General features: G+C 40.2%; 1 protein-coding gene across 2 annotated transcripts; it reads left to right on the top strand.

Annotated features, from left to right (window-relative positions):
• Window positions 1-1,724: 1,724 nt before the first annotated feature.
• On the top strand, window positions 1,725-11,344 carry RP9 (RP9 pre-mRNA splicing factor). Of its 2 annotated transcripts, none has more exons than XM_053938362.1 (6): window positions 1,725-1,972; window positions 3,642-3,672; window positions 4,411-4,540; window positions 4,854-4,945; window positions 6,355-6,416; window positions 8,823-11,344. In XM_053938362.1, exons 1-6 carry the CDS (start codon window positions 1,770-1,772, stop codon window positions 8,923-8,925), a joined length of 621 nt encoding a protein of 206 aa, XP_053794337.1. In that variant the 5' UTR covers window positions 1,725-1,769; the 3' UTR covers window positions 8,926-11,344. The 2 variants fall into 2 exon arrangements, with proteins under 2 accessions (XP_053794337.1, XP_053794329.1); XM_053938354.1 differs by lacking the exon at window positions 8,823-11,344 and adding an exon at window positions 7,480-8,306.
• Window positions 11,345-11,551: the final 207 nt, after the last annotated feature.

Below are 11,551 nucleotides of genomic sequence, written 5' to 3'. Positions count from 1 at the left end.
TGCACTTTAGAAGCACTGCAAAGATCACAGTTAAAAACACCTTAAATTTCTGGATTTCTAAGATATATTTTTCGTGTTTTATTCAGCCCTTAAGCAATTCCCAAAAATCTCACATGCCCTTGAATTTCAGTATGAAACAAAAGTAGAAATTTAAACTTTGCCTTCCCAATACCAATCTACCTCTGCTGCTCATTCTCCAATAGAGAGATCACAGCCGAGGTAGCAAACTGCAAAGGCTGGAGGTAAATTGGTCTCTCCAGTGGTGCTCATACACTAAACAGCAGGTTGCCCTTGGCTTGTCAGCTAGGTGCCACCACAGCAACATGGCCCTAGCCAGACCTTGCTGGGTTTGCCTCCAAAATGAAGTCTCTATTTAGAGACTTTTTGGCATTAGAAACTTGCCCCGTAACCAAAACGTACCTTCTGAGACAGCAACCTACTCCTTAAAAAAAAAGATAAAAAAAAGAAAAACCAAACCAAACTCCAGGTTTTAGTTTGGATGCTGACTTTCTCCACCCTGCAGCTACACATATTTTGGTCACTGGTAAGCACAGAGTCATAGCACCATAAAATGGTTTTGGTTGGACAGGACCTTTAAGACCATCTAGCTCCAATTCCCTTGCCATGGGCAGTGACACCTTTCACTACATCAGGTTGCTCAGTGCTCCATCCAGCCTGGCTTTGGGCACTTCTAGGAATGGGGCATCCACAATTCCCCTGGGCAACCTGTTCCAGTACCTCGCCACCCTCACAGTAAAGAATGCCCAGTGAGCACCATGATGGGGCCCTCCTTGCATACCCAGTCCCTTTCCCCAACCTCAGAGGCCCCTCAGCTGCATCCTCAACTTGGACAGGGAAGTAACCCTGTCAGCCTTCCCTCCACCCTGGAGACACCTGCTCCCTGACACCTCATAGCCAGCCCACTGCCATGTTCCTCCATGGGTATCCATACACCTCTCAGTCCTCGTGCATGAATCACAGAAGGCTTTGAGTTGGAAGGGACCTTAAAGATCACCTAGTTCCAACCTCCTTACATGGGCAGGGAGGCATGTAAGGAGGCAAGATTGCTCCGACCCCATCGAACCCGGCCTTGAAGACTGCCAGGGATGGGGCAGACACAATATCTCTGGGCAACCTGTGCAAATGCCTCACTACCTTCACAGTAAAGAACTTCTTCCCATAATCTAATCTAAATTTACTCTGTTTCAGTTTTAATCCACTCCCCCTTGTCCTGTCACTACACACCCTTATGTAAAGTTCCTCTGCAGCTTTCTTGTAGCTCCCTTCAGGTTCTGAAGGCCACAGTTACGTCATCCCAGGGCCTTCTCTAAGCTGAACAATCCCAATTCTCCAAGCCTTTCCTCACAGGAAAGGTGCTCCATCCCTCTAATCAACTTGGTGGCCTCCTCTGAACTTGTTCCAGCAGTTTTATATCCTTCCTGTGCTGGGCTCCTCGGAGCTGGATGCAGCACTGCAGGTGGGGCAGTGGCAGGAATGACTGGGACGTTGTTTTTTTGGTTTTCTTTTTAAATATCGGTGTTTCGAAGGCACAACACTCCGCACACTATTCCTAACCCCCGGTAAGGTGCCGGGCGTGCCTGCGGATGCGGAGGGGAGAGCCCCCGCCCGGCCGGCTCCGTGAGGGGCGGGGTGCTGGGGGCTGCCGGCGCCGGAGGAAGTCGGCGCTCGGCCGGAAACCGGGATGCGGAGGGCGGGGAGGGGGCGTCGCCGGGGCCCCGCCGTCCGCCGCGGCTCTGGCCGCCGCGGCCATGGCCCAGCGGGCGCCCAGGGGGCAGGGGCAGGACGAGGAGGAGGGAGCGGAGGAGGAGGCGGCGGCGAGGGGCAGCCAGGCGCGGGCCAGGAGCCATGCGGAGCCCGCGGCGAGCGGCGGCAGAACCCAGGACCGGCATGAGAAGAAGCGGAAGAGGCAGGAGGCGCAGCAGCTCCAGAAGATCCAGCACTTGGAGTCTTTGTAAGGAGCGGAGGAGGGGAGGCTGCCCGCGGCTCCCGCCCCGGCTCTGCCCTGAGCGCACCCCGCCGGCATTTGGGGCTCGTTTGAAGTGCAGGGTTTGGGGTTTTTTTGGGGGGGTGGTGATTATTCTTCCCCCGCACCCTTAGGGGTGAGTTGGTAGAAGGGGTTCGGGACCACTTGCAGAGTTGCTTGGTGACTTAGGAACGGCTTGTTGGGGGACAGAAGGGGCTCTCCCGGGCTCCTCCAAGTCTGACAGGTGCAGCATAGGAGCAGAGGTTGTTTCACTGGAATGGACTGAAAAAAAAAAAAAAAAAAGGAAAGAAAGAAAGAAAAAGAAATTGGGATTAAAAAGGTGCTGTAAAAGGTTTATGTTATTTCACTGAAAAGGAATTATTGCTTTAATGGAATAAAAAGGTCAGAAGTTATACAAGAACATGATTTTGTTTTTTTCTTTTCCACGTGCAAGTAAAAATCAGTTTGTTATTAAATGCACCAAAAAGCACTCCGAAGTTATTGTTATAAAGATGGGATGAACATACTTTAACTACCCTGCTGTTCTTATTGTATTAGGATGATTGTGGCTGGCAATCCTATAGGTATGTAGGGGTGTCTGTGTGTGCACAGCTAAGCCAATGAAATATCACCTATGCCATCAAACTTATGGCCTAAAATTATGCACAACCAGTACACATGGTTTGTGTCCTGCTGAGTTAATATGTGGATAATGTCTGGAAAGTCCTGTTAAAAAGAGTCTTCCATAAAGCAGATGGTTTCAGGACTCTGGGCTTGCACAGTGCTGTTCTTCTTGTTTCATTGAAAAACAACCCCCAAAAAAATCTCAGAATCTCAGTTCCCTTCTAAGATCACTCTACACTTTCACTAAGGCAGCAGTTTACAGGAGACAGTGTATCTGTTTAAATACAAATGAGATTTGAGGGGAAAAAATACCCAATACAAATCCAGTTATACAGTCCTGCATCTTCCTAAGTAATGTGTATTCTTTACCTCCCAGACCATTTTGTATTGCCTTGGCATTTAACTCCTTAGCACAGGCATTTTCTCAGTTGCTGTGTGCTCTATGTAGTACCTGTTTGCTACCTGGATTTTAACAAATGTTTTATCTATTGTTAACCCCAAAGAATGCTGCAGAAAATATGGTACTTTGGTCAGTAGGGCTCTATCTTTAGGTTTAATGCACAGAAGATGATGAAATTATTATGTATTAGGTTTGGCTGGCAAAGCTAGATGTAAGGAACTGTCTGACTTGACAGTTTCAGCTGGCTGTGTCTGTGATTCAGCAGTGCTGGACTAAAGAAGTTTGGAGACCTCGGGGAGGGGTGCAGCAGAAGAAGAGGAGAGAATTATACATGTATGGTAACTGAAGCTAAATCAAATGTACTATATATCTCCAGGAAGTGGTTGTGCTCCCACAAGAATAAGAATCTGAAGGAGGTTTGCAAGAGACATGTGTACTAATATGATAAATGCTGTCTCTCAGCTTGCTGTATCCATGTTCTCCTGTAGTTCTTAGTTATAAGTTATAGGGTAAAATTTTAGGAAAAATATGAGCTGAAAGCTTTAACTCAATACCACTGAAAAAAAAATGTATTTTTTCAATTTATTTGTCTGTGCTAAGCTGCAGAGTAACAATATTTCTGTTGCTTTTCAGCTATGAGAAACCTCCCCCTGGGCTAATTAAGGTTGGTAAAAAGCAGTTGTTTTCTAGGATTATGAGGGATTTTCACAAAACATGTTCTTTAGGTGTTTAAGTGTCTGTGTTACCTGTATAAATTACAGAGAGAAATAAGTGCTTCCCAGGAAAAACTCATTACAAGCTGACCACTTTGTCTTGGTGATCCAGAGTGAAATGCCCAGGATCAGATAGAAGGAGACCAGGTCTTTCATAATCTCTTAGCATACTTCATGCAGTATTTAACAGTGTGGATAGAGGGGAGCCATTTATGGAAAGCAGATTTTTTGTTTGAATGACATCTTTTCAGGACTCCTCCCTATTGCTTAGGCCAAAATAATTCTTTCATTATGATCATTACTTTTGCCAAATTTATATACCTAAGCCATAAAGTAATGTTTTTAACCTAAAAAATAACTGCTCCGTATTGTAAAGGCTTTCTTGTAATTGTTATGTCTTTCTAGCAGGAAGAAGATAACAAAGTCTCTGTTTTGTGTTAAGTTTTAATTTCTATTATTTATTCAGATAAATTACTAAAATGGATGGGAAGGATTGAAATTCCTGTGCAGCAAAGTTCTGGCTGCGAAATTCAAGGGTGGGAAAAAAAAGGTCAATTATTTTAGATCTTTTGTGTCTTACAAGGAAAAAAGTTAATGGGAGAAATATGTTTCCTGTTATGTGAAGGTCTGTAAACTTGAAGTATTAATTCTTGTCCTTATCTTTCTGCTTTTTTTTTTTTTTTTTTTAGGAGAATGAATCAAAACCAGAAGACTGCATTCCTGATGTACCAGGCAATGAAAGCGCACGAGAATTCCTGGCACATGCCCCAACAAAAGGGCTTTGGATGCCTTTGGGAAAAGAAGTCAAAGTTATGCAGTGTAAGGCTGAAAATATTCCAGATGTCATTGGACCATCATACATCCATCTGTTTACACTGGGGGAGGGCAGAATGTCTGGTGGACAGATGATGAAGTCCAGGTAGATTGACATCATATTGATAGAAAAGGAAACAGTATCTTGAAGGCTGTAATAACCTAGTATTTTATGGACATTACATTTATCAACATAGTGGTTGTATTTCTCTGTTTCTTCCAACAGATTGAAAATATTTTGCAGAAATGTGGTTTTGGCTTTTTGTGCTTCTTCTGATCTGTCTCAGAGGTGCAATTTACTGCTGCTTTTTTTTTTAAGGTTGGAGATGTAAACGTTATGGACACAGAACAGGAGATAAGGAATGCCCATTCTTTATTAAAGGCAATCAGAAATTGGAACAATTTAGAGTAGTGAGTACCAGTATTACTGCTTGTATTTTTTAGTACTGATAATGCATAATCTTGCAACTGAAGATAAGCCTGTTAGATGATGCTTTATTAAGGACTTTTTCTCTGTCTCTAGTATAACATAGATGCTGAAAATCTCCTAATAAAGAAAAAGCTACAGGTGTGGTTCGATGTTTGACTACTTTGCAGAAAGTCTACTCTTCAAGAGGAAAATTAACAATTTTTACCTATAAATTGGAAATCTTCAAGAACCTGTTTCAACTATTATATTTCTCTTTTTGTGTGTGATTAAAATGTCAATATTACAAAAAATGTTTAGTCAAGCTTGAGCTGCCCACATTACAGCTGCTTCAAGCCTTCTGCTTTCACTGTGACCAATCACATAATGAATGCTGTTATCTAGGTCTGTTATCTGGTCATTGTCTACAAGTCTGATCTCTTGCTGCATGAAGCTACATATCAGTTCTGCAGATTCTTCCTGTGTGATCTCTTTAACTGTTTCTTTTGCTCTGCATCATTGACCTATATTTCAAGCTGTCATCACGTCATGTCTTATGTCCTCATTTCTGTCCTTGAAAAATGTAATCCAAGTTCTGGATTTGTACTGATTGTATGCAACTGCAAAGAGTATTTTTAGCCCTTTCCCGTGACCAGACTGCCTCTAGTCTTCATTTTTCCTCAAGCTTCTTTGTTGCATCAAACTCTTTGTTGTATGTCCAAGGCCATTCATGGTGCATTCCCAACATCTTTCATTTGCTCCTGAAATTTCAGTTCCCACCTCTGGTCAGTATCGGCCTTCTCTCCTCTCAGTTGGACTTGTTTGCTTAATCTTCCAACAGAAATGACCACCCCATCTTTTTTTTCCATTCTTGCATGGCATGAACCCAACTTAAATGTCTGCAAAGTTTATTTGCTGTCTTCCTTCACAGCTATCTTTTGCTGCAATGCCCATTTAATTTGATTTTAGAACCAATAATGGTAGTGCATAGCATGATAGAACAGCTTCATTATCCATATCTTATATTACTTACTCCTGTATTCCTGTTTGTGCATATCCAGATTTTTTAAATGTACTGTAAGGGTACAGATCATTATTTTGAACTTGAGTATTCTAAGTCTAGCTATTCCCACAGATTATGTATGGGATTCTCATAGTTGGCTGTGATTGGAGAGGTAGAGAGATGGATACCTAAGGAGAGTCCCCTTCTTTGGAGATGTAGCTAGATAACCTTTCCCTAAGGCAAATACACCAGTTCAGGTGAACACTGCTAAGTCTTGACAGTGAATTAAGAGCTTGCTAAGTATAGTCCATCTTTTGATAAAAGCCTCTTGCATTTGGTTGCTTTGATTTCTTTTTTTAGGAAATAAAACCATTGATGATAACATTGCATTTCCTGTTTTCCATTTTAAAGGCACATGAAGATCCAATGTATGATATAATAAGGGAAAATAAGCGTCATGAAAAAGAAAAGAGGTGAGTGTGTCTGTAGTAAACAGCATTTTCAATTTAGTTTTTATTTTGGCAATGTGGCACTAATGTATAGGTGACCTTTCTATAGAAGCTTATTTTTATTTCAGAATATTTTTTAAATGTCAGTTTTTTATGTTGACAGACTAATGCATTTCTACTTTTTAAATAATCACTCTTTAGTACTTCCAATCACTTCAATTATTTAGCTTTTGTATTTTCCCCAAAACAAAGTTTAAAGAGCAGTTGTATGCATTTATGCCATAATATTCAGGTACTTAGGTGTGGTTTTGCTTTAGGCCTGAAAAAACAATTTGATTTTTTTTTCTTTCGCTGACTTCACTGAGATGTTTTCTAGAATTTGGTGTGTCAGAATGTTTTCAGTAGAAATGAAAGGGGGGGTTTAGAAAGCTAGTTCTAGGCATCTGTTATTGCTACTTTTGTGAGGTCATTATTTAGTACATAAAGTGGCAGTTTTTGATGCTTTCTTGCTTGAACTGCTTCAGTGAGATAACTGAACAAACTATAGAGCCCATAGAGCAGCACTCTTGGAGACGAATGCTTGAAGAGGATACAGACAACAACAATAAAATAAGCAAATACTTTGTCCCTATTTGCCAATAACCCTTGTAAGTTCAAAGGAAAAGTGTCTTTCAAAAATACTTCACTGACATCCTCTCTGTATCAGCAAGACAATGAATGTCGTAATATCCTAATCCCAATATGCCTCCATAGGGATAAGCATAGGGTAGAACTTCTTATCACCAGGTCGGTTGGTGATAGCTATTGCCTTATTATTTTGCACACATAAATAAACAAATAAGCTGGTCTGTGTTTCCTATCCAATGGGATGGAAAGTCCCTAAATGCAGAACATCTGCTTGTCTCAAAGGAGTTGCTTTTATCAGTCCATGATATTATCTGTAACGAGAGTGTAATTAAGCAAAAGAGGAAGCGTTCCCCTGCCCTTTGAATGCAGCTCAACCGTTTCTCAAGCCAGGAAGGAAAGACAAAAGCTAGGGAGGAAAGATGAGCTAGAAGGGATTCTCATTCACATATTTTAAACTCAGGATACAGCAACTGAAGCAGCTCCTGGAGGACTCTACCTCAGAATCTGATAGCAGTGATGACAGTGATGAGGATGATGAAGATGGCAGCAGCTCCACTTCCTCAGAACATAAGCACAAGAAGAAAAAGAGAAAAAAGGAAAAGGAAAAGAAAAAGAAAGAAAAGAAGAAAAAGAAAAAGAGGAAGCATAAATCATCCAAATCAAATGACAAGTCAGAGTCTGACTGACAGCAGTCACCTGCTGCATGCTTATTGACCTCTCTAGTTGTGAACTGCAAGGAAAGATCCAAAGAATGAGGAGGAAAACACCAGAAAGGGCTTTATTAAACTTGGAACATACATGTGTATGCATACAGCTTCCTACACTGGCATCCTCTTCTGCCCCTCTGCAGCCAGAAAGAAGAAAGCTGCATTAAACCAGACCTTTGTGCTGTAAAACCCATGCTGAGACTCATCCAGCTTGGTCACATGGGGCCTCTGCCTTTGCTGCCTGTGACCAGCAGCAGAAAGCGGCAACCACCAAGGGATCACCAACAAACCTGTAGCAGTAGCAGACTGTCTGTTGAAGTGTCTTTACTCCATGAAGTTATTTTATTATACACAAAGCCTCATTGTAACAGGACTGCAGTTTGCACCATGCAGAACACTGAGGGTTCCCTTACAGTGCTTGTAATGAGCAGGTTGTACTGTATTTTCTTCTGCGCATATGTGCTGAAGTTCTGTGTACTTATCCTAATATTGGCAGCTAGGGAAATAAAGAGTTCTGCTGCAGGGGAAAAAAGGTAATCAAGGGGATTTACTTTGAGACAAAATTGCAGCATCAACAAGACTTGATTTTTTTTTTTTTTTTTTTTTTTGTATGCGTAACAAAATCTCAATATCACCATCATTAATACACAGCTCTGAAACACCTAAAGTGAAACATCTACACTATCTAAACCATAGAAGTGGGAGCCAAGTGTAATGATGTTAAATATTCAACTTAACTGTAAAGAGGTAGTAGGTTTAGTTATTTTAAAAGGGGGTTCCATGTAAGAAATTAAAAAGATTAATTTCTACATATATTCTGCAGTATCAGTTGTGTTGATACAAGTTGAGGGAGATTTCCTTTTTAAAAGGCTTGGGGGTAATAAATTCCCACTTTTTATGTTTTCTAGATTTGATGAGGTAACATTTTTTGAATCATAAAGAGAATATAAATGTGTAAGGCTCTCAAAATAGTTTTCAACTATATGCATGAAATCACAATAAGAGTAAAGAATTTGTAAGCAGGAGGAAGAGAACATTTTGTGTACTTAGGAGACCTTGCATAGTGACCACATTTTTCTTTTAAATAATCTTGCAGACCCAACCAGGAAGATGGAGATAGCTATAAACAGCATTACCGTAACCAACTCTCTTTGAAACCACAAGGTACATTAGTACAGGGCTGTGAATTGAGGAACTAGATGATGGATATTGGTACTGTGCAAAAGGAAAGAGAAAACTAGATTTGCTTTGAAAGAACTTCTGTAGAATTTAGTCTCTGTGGGTATGCTAAGATAAAAAAAAAAAACCCACATGATACAGCTCTAATACAGTAGAATGAACATTAACAGCAAAATTAAGGAACCATAGACTACAATGCAGCTGAGATATATTTTTTTTATTTTCTTCAAAGCTTTGGAAGAGAGGACAAGGAAATGTATAAATTAAAATGTTTTTTTCTCCTTCCTACATGTCTAAGAGTGATTTAGTAAAAATAACTCCCCATTCCTTGCCAGTCATTCACAATATGTTCCAAAGAAAAACAGGATAAGCAAGGCCTACTTACAAAGTTTCTGTATCATATTCCCAGACCTTGGAGGTAGAGTTGTATTTAGCAAATCTCCCTGTGATGGGATTTACTGGTGATTCATGGTAGTTCCCTATATCAGCAGCATCATCAAATTCTAAGGCCCTTGTTCTTTCAACAGAAAAAGATTTAACAGCTGAAATAGCATGGGGAGATCTATAATGGACCGATTCTTTTGGCCAGGTTGGACAGGGCTCTGAGCAACCTGGCCAAGTGGGAGGTGGTCCTGTGTGTGGCAGGGGGCTGAAACTAGATTACAGCTTACAGCTTCCTCCAACCCAAACCATTCTAGGATTCTTGTATTGCCACACTTGTTGCTGAGATTAATGCATTTATAGATTATTGAAAGATGCTGGAAGCCTGATACTGACCTGATGCATTCCAAGAGAACTCTTACACTGGCTTGTCTAGAGCAGGGTTAACTCAACACTTCTTCAGTTACTCTAGCTTTTGTTATTTAAGATTGCTCTGAAGCTTAGTTTAACAAAAACAGTTTTTCCTTTGCAATGCCCTTCCTTGTTAATGGAACTCTCTCTTTGTATCTATCGGGGTTTATTATTTTAACAATTAAGAAAAATATACCATTTCTAACTTGTATCAAATCTAGTTTAAATGGTTGAGGTGCCACATCACTTCCCTATACCTGACTAAAGGTGTGTTATATCACTATCTTTCCAATCATGGTTAATAGAACATACCTCCACAGCAGAGCAGTGCAAGCTCTGCTATTATTTCTGTTACTTCATTGAAATGAGAGTACCTGTGGTGCAGATACTTAGAATCATGGGTTAGATTTTAGCATTTAGTGGCCTTGGATATATATTTTCTTTTATATCCACTCACTGCTTATAAACCTTGCCATTTTCCTTAGCAATGAATTCTTCTTATTTATTGATCTGTAGCAATTGGCTTTCACACTGCTTCGTACTAGTTTCATTTCACACATCTTTAATCTTACACTGGAAGGTATGTAACTGATTCTTGTTTGTTCTCCCTATATAATTTCCAGTTTTATAAGCCTCTGTCATATCCCATGTAGGTCTTTACTGCAACCCATAAAAGTAGCATTTCAAAATTTGACAGTTTCAATAGACTAAGATTTATAGGAGCTCTTTTAACAGCCAGGGCTAGAGTGCTGAGAACCATGATTCACATCATCATTTGGCATTTTAAACAGTGCCAAAGCTGTCATTTAAGATAAGTCTTTTAAAAATATGTAGACTAGAGATAAAGACTAACACACCCTTTAGATTAATGAAAAACAGTTCTATGTAGAAGTAAACCCCAAAAGCAGAATAGAAAGTTATAGCCTTGGAAAACTGACTAGCCTTATTTTTTTAAATCATAACCATTTAATGTTTTTGTTTGAAAAACACTTTTTTCCTGGCCTTCTTTATAGATGTGTATTTCCATTTGAATATTCTGTTGAAGTCCAAGTGATAATAATAACATAATTATATAGTCCCATGAAACTAAATAAGTGTTAAATGTAGCTAAAACAACCCTCACAGGCAATACAGCTTCCCAGGTCTTTTATCTTAATACTCTGCATCATTTTTGTTAGAAAGGTATTTCAGGTAAAATACTGATATTTTTATTTATTTCTTTGGCCATTCATTTAGTTGGGGTTTGTAGTCCTTTTGAGTGAGACAGCCAGTAGCAGCAAGTCAGGGGAAGCTAAGTACTCTAAAAAACATAATGAATTTGTTTTTCCTTGGTATGCCTTCAATTGGCATGCCATGAGTGTTATAGGCTTTTGGGGTTTGGGTTTTGGTTTGTCTGTTTTTTGCCATTGGCTCTGATCTGCCTTTGTTTAATTTTAATAGAAAGACCTGTGGTTAATATTTTCCAGTATAAAGCAGAACACCAGACACTGTAAAAGGGAAAAAATTTTATGCCATCCAGGTGCTACCAAAATGAAAACGAAAATACAGAATTAATATCTGGCCAACCAAAAGAACCCACAGCTCCACATCAGTAATTACACCACACTCACTTTGCAACAAAGGTTTCAGATACTACAAATAATGATTTAGAAATCCTGAGCCTCAGACAGTAAGTCTGTCCAAACAACGCTCTCAGTATGTTAATCCCAGAGGCCTCTGTTTGTTGCTGGTGTGCCAAGCAGCAAATAGATTCTTCAGCTGCCTTTCAGGAGATGCTGCAGGAAGCATGTGAAAACTTCCAAGGCAATGCAGTACTGCGACAGTTACAAATTCACAGTACTGCCAGCTCTGCAG

Source organism: Vidua chalybeata, chromosome 1 (genome assembly GCF_026979565.1).
Source record: "Vidua chalybeata isolate OUT-0048 chromosome 1, bVidCha1 merged haplotype, whole genome shotgun sequence".
Taxonomy (NCBI): Eukaryota; Metazoa; Chordata; class Aves; order Passeriformes; family Viduidae; genus Vidua; species Vidua chalybeata.
The sequence above is the reverse complement of the archived record's forward strand: the minus strand, read 5'-3'. Positions and strand labels throughout refer to the sequence as shown.